Source organism: Herpailurus yagouaroundi, unplaced genomic scaffold (assembly GCF_014898765.1).
Source record: "Herpailurus yagouaroundi ecotype Mexico unplaced genomic scaffold, PumYag 140, whole genome shotgun sequence".
Classification (NCBI taxonomy): Eukaryota; Metazoa; Chordata; class Mammalia; order Carnivora; family Felidae; genus Herpailurus; species Herpailurus yagouaroundi.
In genome coordinates, this window is record NW_024412395.1 from 22,130,345 (window position 1) to 22,149,384 (window position 19,040).

At 33.7% G+C, this 19,040-nt stretch overlaps 1 protein-coding gene across 4 annotated transcripts in view; it reads left to right on the forward strand.

Annotated features, from left to right (window-relative positions):
* The window catches only part of SPOPL (speckle type BTB/POZ protein like), an 83,521-nt gene that overhangs the window by 49,281 nt on the left and 15,200 nt on the right, over positions 1 to 19,040 (forward strand). For 3 of the 4 annotated variants that reach the window (XM_040474965.1, XM_040474964.1, XM_040474963.1), the window contains 7 exons: positions 5,551 to 5,687; positions 5,879 to 6,000; positions 6,481 to 6,632; positions 8,666 to 8,793; positions 14,201 to 14,378; positions 14,459 to 14,514; positions 15,890 to 16,012. In XM_040474965.1, the coding sequence (XP_040330899.1) occupies positions 5,610 to 5,687; positions 5,879 to 6,000; positions 6,481 to 6,632; positions 8,666 to 8,793; positions 14,201 to 14,378; positions 14,459 to 14,514; positions 15,890 to 16,012 (837 nt within the window). In that variant the 5' untranslated portion in view covers positions 5,551 to 5,609. The remainder of the gene's footprint in view (positions 1 to 5,550; positions 5,688 to 5,878; positions 6,001 to 6,480; positions 6,633 to 8,665; positions 8,794 to 14,200; positions 14,379 to 14,458; positions 14,515 to 15,889; positions 16,013 to 19,040) is intronic. The other variant, XM_040474966.1, reaches the window with a different exon arrangement.

Consider the following 19,040-nt stretch of genomic DNA (forward strand, 5'->3'; position numbering starts at 1 on the left):
TAGGCTCTTTCCATAATTTGGCTATTGTTGAGAGTGCTGCTATGAACATTGGGGTACAAGTGCCCCTATGCATCAGCACTCCTGTATCCCTTGAATAAATTCCTAGCAGTGCTATTGCTGGGTCATAGGGTAGGTCTATTTTTAATTTTCTGAGGAACCTCCACACTGTTTTCCAGAGTGGCTGCACCAATTTGCATTCCCACCACAGTGCAAGAGGTTTCCTGTTTCTCCACATCCTCTCCAGCATCTATAGTCTCCTGATTTGTTCATTTTGGCCACTCTGACTGGCGTGAGGTGATACCTGAGTGTGGTTTTGATTTGTATTTCCCTGATAAGGAGCGACGCTGAACATCTTTTCATGTGCCTGTTGGCCATCCGGATGTCTTCTTTAGAGAAGTGTCTATTCATGTTTTCTGCCCATTTCTTCACTGGGTTATTTGCTTTTCGGGTGTGGAGTTTGGTGAGCTCTTTATAGATTTTGGATACTAGCCCTTTGTCCGATATGTCATTTGCAACTATCTTTTCCCATTCCGTTGGTTGCCTTTTAGTTTTGTTGGTTGTTTCCTTTGCTGTGCAGAAGCTTTTTATCTTCATAAGGTCCCAGTAATTCACTTTTGCTTTTAATTCCCTTGCCTTTGGGGATGTGTCGAGTAAGAGATTGCTACGGCTGAGGTCAGAGAGGTCTTTTCCTGCTTTCTCCTCTAAGGTTTTGATGGTTTCCTGTCTCACATTCAGGTCCCTTATCCATTTTGAGTTTATTTTTGTGAATGATGTGAGAAAGTGGTCTAGTTTCAACCTTCTGCCTGTTGCTGTCCAGTTCTCCCAGCACCATTTGTTAAAGAGACTGTCTTTTTTCCATTGGATGTTCTTTCCTGCTTTGTCAAAGATGAGTTGGCCATACGTTTGTGGGTCTAGTTCTGGGGTTTCTATTCTATTCCATTGGTCTATGTGTCTGTTTTTGTGCCAATAGCATGCTGTCTTGATGATGACAGCTTTGTAGTAGAGGCTAAAGTCTGGGATTGTGATGCCTCCTGCTTTGGTCTTCTTCTTCAAAATTACTGTGGCTATCTGGGGCCTTTTGTGGTTCCATATGAATTTTAGGATTGCTTGTTCTAGTTTCGAGAAGAATGCTGATGCAATTTTGATTGGGATGGCATTGAATGTGTAGATAGCTTTGGGTAGTATTGACATTTTGACAATATTTATTCTTCCAATCCATGAGCAGGGAATGTCTTTCCATTTCTTTATATCTTCTTCAATTACCTTCATAAGCTTTCTATAGTTTTCAGCATACAGATCCTTTACATCTTTGGTTAGATTTATTCCTAGGTATTTTATGCTTCTTGGTGCAATTGTGAATGGGATCAGTTTCTTTATTTGTCTTTCTGTTGCTTCATTGTCAGTGTATAAGAATGCAACTGACTTCTGTACATTGATTTTGTATCCTGCAACTTTGCTGAATTCATGTATCAGTTCTAGCAGACTTTTGGTGGAGTCTATCGGATTTTCCATGTCTAATATCATGTCATCTGCAAAAAGCGAAAGCTTGACTTCATCTTTGCCAATTTGGATGCCTTTGATTTCCTTTTGTTGTCTGATTGCTGATGCTAGAACTTCCAGCACTATGTTAAACAACAGCGGTGAGAGTGGACATCCCTGTCGTGTTCCTGATCTCAGGGAAAAAGCTCTCAGTTTTTCCCCATTGAGGATATTAGCCATGGACTTTTCATAAATGGCTTTTATGATGTTTAAGTATGTTCCTTCTATCCCGACTTTCTCAAGGGTTTTTATTAAGAAAGGGTGCTGGATTTTGTCAAAGGCCTTTTCTGCATCGATTTACAGGATCATATGGTTCTTATCTTTTTTTTGGTTAATGTGATGTATCACGTTGATTGATTTGTGAATGTTGAACCAGCCCTGCATCCCAGGAATGAATCCCACTTGATCATGGTGAATAATTCTTTTTATATGCCGTTGAATTCGATTTGCTAGTATCTTATTGAGAATTTTTGCATCCATATTCATCAGGGATATTGGCCTGTAGTTCTCTTTTTTTACTGGGTCTCTGTCTGGTTTAGGAATCAAAGTAACACTGGCTTCATAGAATGAGTCTGGAAGTTTTCCTTCCCTTTCTATTTCTTGGAATAGCTTGAGAAGGATAGGTATTATCTCTGCTTTAAACGTCTGGTAGAACTCCCCTGGGAAGCCATCTGGTCCTGGACTCTTATTTGTTGGGAGATTTTTGATAACCGATTCAATTTCTTCGCTGGTTATGGGTCTGTTTGAGCTTTCTATTTCCTCCTGATTGAGTTTTGGAAGAGTGTGGGTGTTCAGGAATTTGTCCATTTCTTCCAGGTTGTCCAATTTGTTGCCATATAATTTTTCATAGTATTCCCTGATAATTGTTTGTATCTCTGAGGGATTGGTTGTAATAATTCCATTTTCATTCATGATTTCATCTATTTAGTCATCTCCCTTTTCTTTTTGAGAAGCCTGGCTAGAGGTTTGTCAATTTTGTTTATTTTTTCAAAAAACCAACTCTTGGTTTCGTTGATCTGCTCTACAGTTTTTTTAGATTCTATATTGTTTATTTCTGCTCTGATCTTTATTATTTCTCTTCTTCTGCTGGGTTTAGGCTGCCTTTGCTGTTCTGCTTCTATTTCCTTTAGGTGTGCTGTTAGATTTTGTATTTGGGATTTTTCTTGTTTCTTGAGATAGGCCTGGATTGCAGTGTATTTTCCTCTCAGGACTGCCTTCGCTCATCCCAAAGCGTTTGGATTGTTGTATTTTCATTTTCGTTTGTTTCCATATATTTTTTAATTTCTTCTCTAATTGCTTGGTTGACCCATTCATTGTATGTGAGGAACTTACATAAATATAAATACATTTGGGTGAGTGTGTTAGTATAAATGCCATAATTTAAAAAGGAAATTACAGGGGTACCTGGGTGGCTCAGTCGGTTAAGCATATGACTTCAGCTCAGGTCATGCCTACTTCGGCTCAGGGGGCATGATCTCACTGTACTTGAGTTCAAGTTCTGAGTCCGGCTCTGTGCTGGCAGTTCAGAGCCTGAAGCCTGCTTCGGACACTCTCTCTCTCTCTCTCTCTCTCTCTCTCTCTCTCTCTCTCTCTCCCCCCCTTCTCCCCTCTCCCCCACCCCCTCTGCCTCCTCCTCCCCCACTCATGGTGTGTCTCTCTCACAAAAATAAACATTCAAAAAAAATTTTTAAAGAGAAATTACATAAACAGTCTAATCATAAAGGATTAGTTTTAAAACTCTTCCATTTGAAGTATTTTCACTCTAATTCTGATCTTACTGTCTAAATTATACTGAAAAATCCATCAGTGACATCAACCACATTGGACTCCTTCCTTTTCCTGAAATTTGATCAAATTCTTTCCTGAACTAGGGCCTTGGCGTTGGCTGTTCTTTCTACTCTCTGATAGACACCTTTCCTTGATGTGTCTCAGCTGTTTTTTATCTTTTAGTTCTCAACTCAAATATCTACCCTTCAGAGCCGACTTAACTGATTTTCTCAGTACCTAATTGAAGAATTTTCAGCTGTTGCATAACAATTACTTTTCCTGTTTCTTTGTTTCCTTTTAGATTCATTTACTATAATTTAATGTCTTATTCATTTACTAGTTTATGTTTTTGCCCCAAGATGTTTCCTGTGCTTGAAGAACATATTATAAATAGTAGTTACCAGTGGATGAATGAATTACAATTAATTTGTCAGGTTTTCTTCCTTTTAAACTAAACTTTGAGTCATTTAAGTTGGTAGTTTTTTTCCCCCACAAACCTGACTTTTCATTTGAATCAGCTGTTTCTTAATCTGAGGGTCAGATGAATGTCACCCTTTCATATATAGATTTCCAATTATTTCATAATTTTACTTAATATTTTATTCACTTATTTTGTTACTGTGTTCTAAAAGCTTTTTTTGCATGTCTCTGCAGTTTTAAAACATTATAGATTTGTTGTACATGTTCAGAGGTTTAAAAATCAGAACTTAGCATCATAGTGGAGGTTTTTTGTCTCTTTTTACTTTTGATTCATCTGTCTTTGGCAGAAAAATAACTTGAGTGAATTCATTCCTTCACCAAATAGCTATGGAGGTGGTTTACATATTTCACACATCTGGAAATGAGTTTTTGCTGCTTTAAATGTGAATAAAAACATGATAGAATGTAGAGTCCTTGTGCTACAGCTCTTTTTCACTTAGAACTCTTTAGTAATTATCCTGTTACTTTCAGACATTTAACAATGTGGAGAAAAATAGGGCCATCTTGATTTTTGTTCCTTTAAAGGAACACATGTATACTTATAACATTTTTTTCTCACTTTGAATTTCACAGCAGTATATTTCAGTGGTAGTTTTATATTTTCATTGTTTATTTCTGGTGCAAATTTATAACATACTTCTTCATTTGTACGTCTACATTTTTTCATACCTTTTGTAGGTCTTTTTGTTTCTGTGCATCTTTCCCATAGTTTTCTTCAGTCTTTGTTTTCTTGTTTCATACTTTGTTTTCTTGTTTCATAAGTTGCAAAGTATCACTCTCCAGTTACTAATGTCCTGGCCAAGTTATGCTGAATTAATTATATGCCCAAATGAATGTAGTATCAGAACAGCTAACGAGAAAGAAATTTTCTGATAAGGTACATATTATGTAGTAGGGAGCACTCTGATAGGAACAAAATATTAACAGAGACACCTGTTAGTCTTAGATATAGGTGGACTTCTGTGGAAATCTGTGTAATTCTTCTTAATACAGCATTGCTTCTGAGTTCTCATCATTTGTTCTAGTTGGCCAAAACTTTGACAGATGAGTGACTAATATTTGTAGTTTTCAGGACTGTTCTAACTTTGCAACCCTTTAGATTTTTGTGAATATATCAATGAAAAGATGAAGAAAGGTGAATCAGATATTAAAATTGACCCTTGAAAAACATGGGTTTAAACTGTCCACTTACTGGACAGGTCCACTTATTTGCAGATTCTTCTTTGATAAATATAGTACAGTAAATGTATTTTCTCTTATGATTTTCTTAATAACATTTTCTCTGGCTTAATTTATTAGAAGAATACAGCATATAACACATATACAAAATATGTGTTAATCAACATGTTATTGGTAAGTGTTCTGGTAAACATTAGGCCATGAGTAAGTTTTGGGGAGTCATATAGGTGGATTTTAGACTGCTTGGAGGTCTAACCCCTGCCTCATTCAAGGCTAAATTGTAATTGTTGCCGGTAAGCTTCCATGTTATTGTGATTTTATGTGTATATGTAGGTTATTTATTGATTTGTGGTATTTTGATAAATATACCTTTATAAAATAATGTCTTATCTATAAGCATTCTGTTTGTTTAGATTTTAAGTGTTATATGTCCCAAAGGGTTATGATTTTTTTTAATTATTGAAATAATGAAATCCTTGCATGTTCCCTTATAATCAAATTTGAGAAAGTAATTGTTTTATGATTGTTGAAGTACTATCTTGATCCAAACTTTTTCATCAGCAATGAAACTTCTTTTCTTTGTAGTAAAGTATTCATCTGTGTGGGATATTGCATAAATCTTGGAAGACTGCAATAAAGTGGCAATGTCCCGGGAACCTACCCCACCTCTCCCTGGAGATATGTCTACTGGTCCTATAGCAGAAAGCTGGTGTTATACACAGGTACATGCTGTTAAAAATGCCTTACTTTATGTTATGTCACTTAAAAATGTTATAGCATTTTGAGAATATTGTAAAGCACTTTGTCATAGTTATTCCAAGTATTAAGAAAAGTGAGTCATGGGATGTTTAACATGTGATAAGCTAAAAGCATATAAGTCATCATTGTAAAAGTAGTTTTCTGAATCTCTTAGGTTAAAGTAGTAAAATTTTCCTACATGTGGACCATTAATAACTTCAGCTTTTGTCGAGAGGAAATGGGTGAAGTGTTAAAAAGTTCAACATTCTCATCTAGCCCCAGTGACAAAATGAAATGGTAAGATTTTTGTTTTGAATTTTGTTTTGATATTATTTTCATCTACTTTATAGTTTGGTTGTTACTGGTTTTTGTTTTTGTTTTTTTTAATGTTTGTTTTTGAGAGAGAAAGAGACAGAGTGTAAGCAGGGGAGGAGCAGAGAGAGAGAGGGAGACACAGAATCAGAAGCAGGCTCCAGGCTCTGAGCTGTCAGCACAGAGCCCAACGTGCATCTCAAACCCAGGAACATGACCTGAGCTGAAGTCGGATGCTTAACCGACTGGTCCACCCAGGCGCCTCTGTTATTGTTTCTTCATGGACATTAGTCTAATTTTATACTAGATTTGTAAGTTCCTAAAAGTATAGAGAATTACAAAGAACTGGGGATATTGATGGGAGTGTTGTTTGTGATATTATCTGACAACGAATTTCAGTATTGCCTCTCTCTTTTGAGTTTTACGTTTTATATTCCTCCATATGAGCCTATTGTTTTGTTTTAGGTGCCTGAGGGTAAACCCAAAGGGATTAGATGATGAAAGTAAAGACTACTTGTCCTTATATTTGCTTTTAGTCAGCTGCCCAAAAAGTGAAGTTCGAGCAAAATTCAAATTTTCCCTTCTAAACGCTAAAAGGGAAGAAACAAAAGCAATGGGTAAGTGATTTGGGATAAAGAAGTCTCTGAGTAACTACATGTTAACTTACATACTTTTCCCTGGAAAGGATATTTTTTCCCCACTGAAATCTGCTTAACCTCAAATACGTAATGTGGCCATTTAATTTTAAATGCCAGTGTAGTTATGGTTGTTTTACTAAATCTTAGACTTCATAAGACATGTACAGTTTGTTAAAAATAATATTAAAATTTTACTTTTTCTTGTCCTAAAACGGTATTTACTTGTCACTTAGAAAAATTGTTGCTTTTAGAGCAAGGTGCCTGGTTCAATTTCTGGCAAATATAATCGGTGCTCAGGAAATATTTCTCCCTTGCTGTTTTTACCAGATAATAAAATCTGAGGAACAGTGTGAAAGGAGATTGAATGTTCTGATTTTTGTCACTAGAATTTTTTTAAGCAGTGGACTAAACACTGACCGAAAGGAAATCAGTTTTTCTTAGTCTCCAGATCTATTTAATTCATCTCAAGCTTCACATATATAGCCAACTGAAACCATGTGGTCTGGAGCTTCATAAAGAAGAGCAATGTAGGAAATACACAATGTGCATAGTAGGAAAATATATCATGAACTGCCACATTAAATTTTAAGTGATTTCTAGAAATGAATCACAGAATCAAGTAATGTCATTACAAAAAAAAAAAACTTTTAAAATACACTTTTAAAAATTATCTTTTGCCGAAATAATAACATAGTTTCACATATATTTTCATGGTGTCTGACATTTACAGTAGTGGAGTGTCTTAGTTTAGGTTGCTGTAACAAAGTGCTATAGATTGGCTGGCTTATGAAGGCTGAGTGTACAAGATCAAAGTACCAGCATGGCCAGGTTTTGGTGAAGGCCCTCTTCTGGATTGTAGACTACTGATTTCTCTCGCTGCATCTTCACATGGCGGATTGAGCTAGGGAGCTTTGTGGAGTGTCTTTTATAAAGCACTAATCACATTCATAAGGGCTCCACCTTTATGAACTCCTCTAATTCCAGTCTCTTTTTTTTTTTTCTTTAATTGTTTTAAATGTTTATTTTTGAGGAAGAGAGAGAGAGCGTGAGCAGGGGAGGGGTAGCGAGAGAGGGAGACACAGAATCTGAAGCAGGCTCCAGCTCACTGGTGAGATCATGACGTGAGCTGAAGTCAAATGCTCAACAAACTGAGCCACCCAGGCGCCCCTCACTGACCTCTTAATACCATCACATTGGGGGATAGGATTTCAATATAAGAATTTTGAGGAGATACAAACAAACATTCAGCCCGTAACATGGAGTCTTTCAATTAAATTTATTTTTGGTTTTTCACCTCCAGTTAATTCTTTGTATAACAGATTGTGAATACTTTCTGTAGAGGATCTTGTTTATTTTTTAATATACAGTTCTCCAGTATGTTAGACATTTGAAAAATTTACCTCCAACATTATTAAGGCATTTACAGATTATACTAAAACCATCTTTTAGACTTTTATGAAAGTTGTTTTTAGGGATGAAGAGATTATGTCCAAAGATCTAGGGTGATAAGAGACTTTATTTAGCTTCTTTTTACCAGTTAATGGATTTTTCTCTGGTGGGATAGATGCCCCGGGAAAGTTAAAGGATGCTGTTGTGATTTAGAGCACCCATTTTTAAAGGGAGAAACAAGAAATGAGAGCTATGTTTTCTTATCAGGTTCTGAGGAGGAGTATGACTATGCCAATGTATTTTGATCCTTTTTCATCATTAAAGAGCCTGTATTGTTAGAGAGATCTCTTCCTTCTCCAAGAGATTTGATCTCCTTTTCTTCTGCTTAGAGATCGAGGAATCTGAAAGTGAGCTCACTGATAATGGCCAAAATCTGAGTAGTGCTGTGAACCAATCTGGTCCTACCTGATGTAAATCTTGTGACATTTTATGAACACACATATCTATAATTTTTATAATGAATGTATTGGCCAAGTTTTATTTTTGTACATTCATTTAACTGTGTTGTCATTAACATTCTTAGATGATTCTTTTGTTTAAACTTCTGTTCTGTTTTCCACCAGAAAGCCAAAGAGCATATCGATTTGTACAAGGGAAAGACTGGGGTTTTAAAAAATTCATTCGAAGGGATTTTTTGCTTGATGAAGCTAATGGTCTTTTACCAGATGACAAGCTTACATTATTTTGTGAGGTGGGTACGTTTTTTATTTCAAGGAACTCCAAAGTTATATTTAATGATAAAGCAAAAATATAAGCTAGAACAATATTGGCATACTTTTTTTTATTGCGAATACTTTTAAAATTCAGTAATCAGTATAATTGATAAGGTTTCATTTGTAGATGTTTTACCAGTAAGACTAGATTGTCTTCAATATAGTAAGTAGCCCATTCTGAAAAGAATCTGTCATGTCTACAGCTATAAATTATATATGGTAGTTATACTACCACATAGTAAGTACTTCTTCCTTCTAGAAAGACTATGGATATGTATATCTTTATATGAAAATTTCTAAGTATCTTTTTCATTCTGAAATAGGTAATCACTATTTTTTGTCATATTCAGGTTGACCATATTAAACATGATTAGTAGCTTATCAGTTTGAATACAGACTGAAATATGTACATCCATACATAATGAAAGTGCCTGAAAAGATTGAGAAGCTTGATATTTATACAGTTGGGTTTGTTTAATTAAATAGATGTTGGCATTATAAGCAATAGCATCCCAAATTTTTAAGATATACCCATGTCTGTTGACAAACTTGTGAGATTTATTTATTTTCATAAAATGTCATATTTTAACAGTTATGAACATAGCCCTGCCAATAATTTACAGTAATGATTTGTTTTAATTTGAGGCTGGAATTTGCTCTTGTCTGTACAAATTGTTGAGATTATTCTTTGGAGTGACTTCAAGGATTATATTATCTACCAATACAGTTTATAGAGAATATACATCAGTAACATAGTTTATCAAAATGTTTAAGGTAGTTGATAATTTTCATAGGAAAACTTAATTGAAAGGTTATGATCAAGTAAACTCAATGTTAGATATATGTTAATAAGTTATTTTAGATCAATGAATGTATTAGAAGCATGATAAGTTACTTAACTGCTATTAAGTTAGCTTTAATTTCTTTGTAGAAAATGTATAAAATTTCATGGCACCATTATAAACTAATTTTATGTTATTATGCTGTGTCAGAAAAATAATTGAAATGTGGCTCTAGAGACTACATAATGCAAATATAGTGCATCTTATTTTCACTTAGACAAGTTAAACGAACTGTAGGATAAATTTGTTATGAATATAATTATTTGGTTGGTAAAGCACATACCACAAGTGTCTTCAGCAGAATTTATCATTAAATAATTTGAAAAACAAATACTATAAAGCATTTGTTGCCAATAGACATATATTCAGAGTAGTATCTTAAACAAATACAGATTATATTATTTAAAAATTTTAGCATCCTTAATATAGACTCTTCAGAATTTTAGGAGTTATCTTAAATTCCAACATGTTAATTTTTTAAATTGTACAATCTTTTAATTTAAAGGACCTTAAAAAAAGCTATGCAATCCAATTTCAAAAATTTACTGCAGTTAAATCTTATGTAAATAAACTCTTTAAGAAAATATTCCTTTTTTTTAGAATTGAAATTATGTTTACAGATATTTTAAGTATATTATATTGGAACCTAGTCAACAAGAAATTCAGAATGAAGGCTGAAATTAAGATCTTTTTTCAATACATAACTTTTGAAGTATATTTTTTATCCACATGCTAGTAACTTCAAAAAACATAACCTTCCATGCCTTACATTTTAAGTTGGCATTGATCGTATTCAGTTTTGGAGACTGTAATAGATATTTTTTTACTGATGTGGAGACTTATACCCTGGGCACTGTATTTAGCATCGGTGGGCAAAAAGTACTTTGCACGAACATTCCTCATGTGCTCCACCGTTTCTTCCATACCTCTCATTGATGCCCTTCCTTCTACAGCACCTCCAGCACTGCTTGCAGAAGAGGAGGAAGCATTGCACTGCCCTACCTAAAGAACTGCCTCCTCCCCCTCCCCTGCAAGTGGTGCTGTAGACAGGTAAGGCAGTTTGGTGCTACCCTTTTCCTGCAAGAAATAACCTCATCTTGCAAGTTCCATATTGCAAATCAAGTAGCCAGAGTAGATATTTCTAGTAGTGTAAACAGCTCTGCCCATACTCTCCCAAAGTGATGGAGAAGACAGGAATCGAGGAATAAGTATGAGAAATAGAAAACTTTAGATTAGTTCATTTTTTTTAAGTCCAACAGATTTTAAATAATCTCATATAGACTCATACCATCTCTTGATTGCAGAAAATTATACATGTACAGTTAGAATGTGCATATAAATTGAGTTTTTCATAAAGTTAATTCATTTAGAAGGACACACCTTTTTTCTCATCCTGTTTTTTGTTGCCAAGATATCATTTGTGTTTTAAAATACTTGTGATAATGGATGGAAGTTAGGTTTCATTCTTTAAAAAAGCCCTTTTAAGGCAAAATGAAAAGTTGACAACCCTATTTCTGTCACCCAGATTTTTAAAAAGGATGCCTATCTATGACAGTCAAAAAGTCTAAGACCCACTATTTTAGTAGATGATATGAAATTGGACTATTGAAAAGTTTCTCACTGTGAAGCCAGTGTGAGGAATGGTTAGGTAGTTGATTAGAGTGGCAAAATTTATACACTGTGAACTATTGTAAATTCCTAGTTTTAAAACTAGTTTGGAGAATTGAGATTTTTTCAAACTAGAAGTAATAGTCACCTCTATTCCACACTATTGGAGACCCAGATTTTCAGGGCAGTCATGTTTGATTAGAGTTTGCACATGTTTATCTTTAGTGTGAATTATATTCTCACAGTTTAGCTGAAACCAGATTTTAAAAAGAGCTTTCAAATGAGTGTTTCCTTTGCAGTATTTGTCAATTTTGAATATTATACCTTCGCATTTTTATTTTGAAAGAACAGCACTTAACTGTAGGAAAGAATCTCAGACTTTTTTCTGAATTTTTTACTCTAGGTTCCATGCAGTAAGAATGTTCATTACCTGTTTTTGAACATGTGCTAGAAAAAAAGCTAAAATTTTACCAATTTCTTAATTATAGGCATCAAGAAAATAATCATTAGAATTTGTTCTGTATCAGTTTTTAATTAGGTCATTAAATTTGCCATATAAATAGTCCCTTGAATACCCCTTACCGTAAGAAATGTTAATTCTTAGTTTAAATTTGTGGTACGCATAATAATGCTATGTAGATGTGTATGTCAATAATATAACTTCTGAATTATGATTACATATGCAAAATAAAAATAAAACATCAGTGTCTATGCCTGATAAAAATGGCTGTAATTATTGATCATTTTATTTCTTCTGTCACTTTATATTTGTAAGATTTTTACATTAAATATATTCTTTTGAGTTAGGATAATAGGCAATAAATAGAATTTAAGAAATTCTTTCCTAAATTAAATATGTTGTAACATTTTTATAAATCCACTGCATATTTTATGCACATAATTGAACTGATCCACTTCCTTCTGTCTTACAAATTTTTAAGAGTAGTGCTTGATAGGAACAAAGAAATACTGTCTATGTGATAAAAAACTGATCTCTAACTAAACCTTCAATTATCAACACCAACATTTTTAAAGTATCATTAAGTTATAGTGGATGGTGTAAAAGAGCAATCAGGTAAGGATTAGTGAAGCTTTTTTTCCTATGTGTAGTCATTTTAGAAACAGTTTCAATAATTAAAAACTTAATAGAATAGAGAACCTTTATTACTGGATTTTATTTATTTGTTTATACAATATCTTGGTTCCTATATTTAGAAAATCATCTGACAAGATTGTTGTAATAGATCCTTTTTGAGCCATAACTGCATCAAAGTAGTACTACTGATTTTAAAATGTATCCAAAGAAATATTTGTGTAGTGCCAAGAATTAAAAAAAAAAAAAAAAGGAATCTGATAATTACACGTCTAGCCTTCCTTTGGTATTGAATGAATGTGTGATTGACGCATTAGTTACCTTCTTTGATCTCCCTTTGAAATCTTTTTATAAAATAAGTTGATTGGATTAGATGATTTCTATATGTATGATTCCAAATGGTTAATAATGCCAGTTGGAAAAAAACAAAGTGGTTAATAAAAATATCCTCAGAAAAATAAAGTTTTTCTTTAGAAGTATCCATTCATTCCCATTTGATACATCAGGGTGAAGGAGCACTTCTGAGATTTAATATTCTCTAAATAGTTTATTGGACTATTATTATGCTGTGTTATTAGCATGTTAGTAGTTTGGTCTAGTTTATCCATTTCCAATTTACATTTTCTATGTAGTTTACTTTATTGGTATGTGTCCTTATTTATGCCTATCATTATTTAATAAAAGCCTTATGAAATGTTTTTCAATTAATATAGTTTGCTGCATAACAAATGACAGCAAAACTTAGAAGCTTAAAACAGTAGATAACTAACATATAACAGTAATGGTTCATTTACTCTGAAATATTTGCATTACTAGTTGAGTAGTATTTTCTTGTTTATTAAATGTAACATTAAATTTCTAATATTAGTAGCATACTTTTTTAAAGTTTTATTTATTTAAGTAATCTCAACACCCAACATGGGGCTCGAACTCACAACCCTGAGATCAAGAGTCATGTGCTCCTCTGACTGAGCCAGCCAGGCTCCCAGTACCATACGTTTTCTTAAAAGTGATGCACAAGACTTCACCAGTAGTGTTTTAGGATTTTATTCAGTGTATAGTCTTTTCTAATGAGAGAAAATTTAATCTATGTTATATTGAAATCTTTATAAAACCAGTGTTTTCATCATACTAATTTTATTATTTCATAGATAAATAGAAGGTCTGCAAATAGAACTAAATTGTATTTGTACTGTTGATTATTATTATAAAAGATTTACATGAATTTTAATAAGTGCGATTGCTTTTGTGGGAATTCTTGTACTTTACAACTTAAATTAATATTACTAAATATTTAAATCAATTTTACTGGAGTCGAAACATGTAGGAACTACACTTAAAATACTTCCCAAATTGAATATCATAGACTATAGTTTTATAACCTTTTTTACTACTATAAAAAGTCCTTGTGAGTGTGATGCATGTTTATTACATATGTAATAGACTTTAAATGTTGATAGGACTGTGGTGTAAGTGAGAAAATAAAAATTAAAGAAATTTCTTGCTTCACCTCACAAAAATGTCTCCTGCTTGTTTCAATTTGATATCATTTTATGACTTTTGCTGAGGAGTTTTTTTAATTACTTTAATAACCAAGCATTCTAACCAATCGGTAAGCCATTTATTTACATGAAATGTTACTTGAAAATGATCAAATTTGTTTCTATTTTTTTTCTATGTTCTTTAAATTATATCCTTAAGTTTAATTCCCAAGAATTAGTGTTTTTAATCAGTATTTTGAATTATCCCAATAATTCTAATGATAAGAAATTTAAGTATAGACTTACTAATTACTGCTACTAATTTATAAAAGTGTTTTTCTTGCTGTCCATTTTTTATTAGGTGAGTGTGGTCCAAGATTCAGTAAATATATCAGGACATACTAATACAAATACTTTGAAGGTGCCTGAATGTCGACTAGCAGAAGATTTAGGTAATCTCTGGGAAAACACAAGATTTACAGATTGCAGTTTTTTTGTGAGAGGACAAGAATTTAAGGCTCATAAATCTGTACTTGCAGGTACTTACAACTTTTGGGTAATATTGTACATTTCTTCCATAAATCTGTATATTAAATAATGACGCTTAATGTTGTTACAGCTCGATCCCCAGTTTTTAATGCAATGTTTGAACATGAAATGGAAGAAAGCAAAAAGGTAAACATCATTTAAAGGCTAATATTTAATTTGTACAAATATAGAATAGTGGAATGTATATTTTGAAAGTAATTGTGCATGGTTTTATTGTTACACTAAAATTTCAGAAATAGAAGTAGAAAGGGAAAAAGTATGTTCTGTAGTAGAACAATAGATATAGCCTAATGTGGGTGAATATTCCAAATAATAACTATTTTGATGTCCATCTAGTGGCAAAATAAATGAGTAGTTTTTATCCAAAAGGGTGGTTCTGGTCCATAGCTATTTGAGATCTCTCTACTTAAGGTGTTTATTCCTCTTTTCTAAATTATACATTGATTTTGGAATTTTTTTTTTCTAGAACAAAAATAATGCCACTAAAATAAGAAAGATTTAAAAAAAAAAAAGACAAATCACAGTAGTGTTATTATATATTTAATCAGTATGTTACCTCTTTGGTTTTCCCAAATGTTTCTCTGTCACCTGTCATCTTGAAATGTAGTCAGATTAAAGATCAGAGATTGATTCTTTGCTGATTGCATTACATGTGAGCCTTCATGCTCTAACGGGACAACTCCAAAATTTATTTATGTGGCTCAACTTCATTCTTTCTGTAGAACTAAAGGCTGAAATACATAGCTGCTTTCGTTCCTTTGATTGTTGGTCAACCAGTACTATGATTAGCCTTCTGACCACTTTCACATAAGGAGACATGAATAATTTCAAATGTTATTGTCAGCAAAGGGTCAGAAAAATTTGGTATTGTTTAGTGTTAGATATTTAGCTTCATTGATCCCATGAGAGAAACCAAATACAAAGATGTAGGAATAAAAAAGGAATTACTACTCTTTGGACTGGAGTATGTTTCAAGCAAAGAGGTAATGCCAGTGTATAGATAGTATGACATGCCATTTTTGCCAAAGGGAGAGTTCCGAGGTAGTGGGCTCTGGAAGTATCTCAAATACCTGACCCTACTTTTGCTGAAACCCACTGGTTACAGAGTCTTAGGCATTGTACTACGACCTCAGAATTCAACAAAGAAAAAGTTAATAGGTATCTTCTTCTAAGATACAGGTTAGAAATTGAACATACGTATTTTGTTTGGCCTAAAGACCTTAATTTGGTTTTCTTTTTGTTGGTTTGTTGTTTTACCCTTTTTAATTGAGATATTGAAGTTTTATATACCCACATGGTAGTGCTTGACTCGGTATACTTCTGTTAACCTGCTTGCTTCACTTTGCCTGCTTAGGTTACTGAAGATTTACTTACCTCCATTTTAAAATAGAGTCTTTGAGTGCAAATTTAGTTAAATTATTGTCAAAGTTTCTCTTAGGTTCATTTGTGTGTGTGTGTGTGTGTTGTTTGAGTATAACTTTTGTGTTGTTTTCAATATCAGAATCGAGTGGAAATAAATGATGTAGACCCTGAGGTTTTTAAAGAAATGATGAGATTCATTTACACAGGGAAAGCACCAAACCTTGATAAAATGGCTGACAACTTGTTGGCAGCTGCAGACAAAGTAAGTAGGTCTAAAGCGCTGAAAACTGTACTCAAGCTTGATGTATCTAGAAAGTTATCATCAAATGAAAATCCTAAGTAACTTGAAATGCTGAGGAATTAATTTATACTGTTTGTAGATGGCTCTTGAGTGTATTATGAAATAGCATGCAATGAGATGATATGGAAATGAGATTTTTTTTAATCAATAAGGCATATAAATATCTTGAGCCAGTTAGAATATATGAATAAAATAAAATAATGAAATAAAAAAGGAAAAAAGTATTGGATTTTTTCCTAACTTAATTGCCTGTATTCAGAGATATATATTTTTTAACATGATAGCATAGAAAGAGAAAAAATAATGCTAATTTTATAATATTCTTTTGTAATGGTTATTTCTTAAAGTTTCAGAAACAATGCAAAAATACCAGAAAATCTCAAAGCCAGTAGTTTTCAATCCTGAAAGCACATTGGGAGGTTTTCTTGAACGTTTTGATGTTTATGCTTCTGTCCATATAAATAAGTTTATGAGTATGCCTGTCTATGCACATATGTACATGTCTTTATGTACACATACACATATACCACATAGAGGGTAGGGAAGAGAGTACGATATTGTACTTGTTTTGCAAAATATTACCATTGGAACCATTACCAAGCCAAGAGTATATGGAATCTATTCTTTCTCTTTCCCCCACTCCCAAGTTGTTTAAATTCCAGTTAGTTAACATACAGTGTAATACTAGTTTCAGGTGTACAATATAGTGATTCAACCATTCCACACACAAGTGTTCATCACAAGTGCACTCCTTAATCCCCATCACCTGTTTAAACCATTTCCCCACCCACTTCTCTTCTAGTAACCATCAATTTGTTCTCTGTAGTTTAGACCCTGTGTTCTTGGTTTACCTCTCTCTCACTTTTTCCCCCCTCGTTTGTTTCTTAAATTCCACATATGAATGAAATCATATGGTATTTGTCTGAAATCATATGGTATTTGTCTTCCTGTGACTGATTTATTTCTGTTAGTATAATACTCTCTAGTGTCATCCATGTTGTTGCAAATGGCAAGATTTCATTCCTTTTTATAGCCCAGTAATATTCCATTGTATATCTATACCACAACTTCTTTATCCATTTATCAGTTGATGGACACTTGGGCTGTTTTCATAATTTGGCTATTGTAGATAATGCTGCTATAAACATGGGGGTGCATATTTTCCTTTGAATTAGTATTTTAGTATTCTTTGGGTAAATATCTAGTAGGGCAATTGCTGAATCATAGGATAGTTCTGTTTTTAATTTTTTCAAGAACCTTCATACTGTTTTCCAGAATGGCTGCACCAGTTTGCATTCCCACCAACAGTGCAAGAGGTTCTCCTTTCTGAACATCCTCACCAACACCTATTGTTTCCTATGTTTTCGATTTTAAGCCATTCTGACATCTGTGTGATATCTCATTGTAGTTTTGATTTGTATTTCCCTGGTGATGAGTGATGTTGAACATCTTTTCATGTGTCTGTTGGCCATCTGATGTCTTTGGAAAAATGTCTACTCATGTCTTATGCCCATGTTTTAATTGGATTATTCTTTTTGAGGGGTATTTTGTAGGTTCTTTATATATTTGAAATATTAACCCCTTACTGGATATATCATTTGCAGATATCTTCTCCCATTCCATGGGTTGCCTTTAGTTTTGTTGATTGTTTCATTTGTTGTTCAGAAGCTTTTTGTTCTGATGAAGTCCCAAAAGTTTATCTTTGCTTTTGTTTCCCTAGCCCATGCAAGAAAGAAGTTGCTGCAGCCAGTGTCAAAGAGGTTACTCCCTGTGTTCTCCTCTAGGATTTTTATTGTTTCAGGTCTCACATTGAGGTCTTTAATCCATTTTGAATTTCTTTTTGTGCATGGGGTAAGAAAGTGGTCCAGTTTCATTCTTTTGCATGCTGCTGTACAGTTGCTCAGCATCATTTGTTGAAGAGACTATCTTTTTTCTATTGGATATTCTTTACTGCTGTGTTGAAGATTAATTGACCATATAGTTTTGTGCTCATTTCTGGGTTTTCTACTCTGTTTCATTAATCTGTGTGTCTCTTTTTATGCCACTACCATACTGTTTTGATTATTATAGCTTCGAAATATAATTTGAAATCTGGAATTGGGATATGTCCAGCTTTTTCTTTCTTTTTTTTGTAAAGAGAGAATGAGCATGTGAGCATGTGAGCAGGCGATATGCAGGAGGTGGGGAGAGAGAGAGAAAGAGAGAGAGAATGAATCCCAAGCAGGCTACATGCTCTGCACAGAGCCTGATGCGGGGTTAATCCCATGACTGTGAGAACATAACCTGAGTTAAAATGAAGAGTCGGACACTTAACCAACTGAGCCACTCAGGTGCCCCTAGTTTTGCTTTTCTATTTCAAGGTGGCTTTGGCTATTTGTGGTCTCTTGTGGTTCCATATAAATTTTAGGATTCTTCTATTGCTGGGAAAAGTACTGTTGGTGTTTTGATAGGGATTGCATTAAATGTGTAGATTGCTTTGAGTAGTATTGACATTTTAGCAATATGTATGCTTCCAATCCATGAGCATGGAATGTCTTCTCATTTCTTTGTGTCATCAGTGTTTTATGGTTTACAGAGTACTTTCACTTCTGGTTAGGTTTATTCCTGAGTATCTTTTCATTTTTGGTAGAGTTGTAAGTGGCATTGATTCCTTGATTTCTTTTTCTGCTGCTTCATTATTGGTGTATAGAAATGCAACACATGACTATACACTGATTTTATATCCTGCAACTTTACTGAATTCATGTATCAGTTCTAGTGGTTTCTTTGTGGAGCCTTCAGATTTCTATATAGAGTATCATGTCATCTGCTTATAGTGAAAGTTTTACTTTTTCCTTGCTGATTTGGATGCCTTTTGTTTCTTTTTGTTGTCTAATTGCTGTGGCCAGAACTTGCAGTACTATGTTGAATAAAAGCGGTGAGAGTGGACATCCTTGTCTTGTTCCTGACCTTAAGGGAAAGGCTCTCAGTTTTTCCACATTGAGGATGA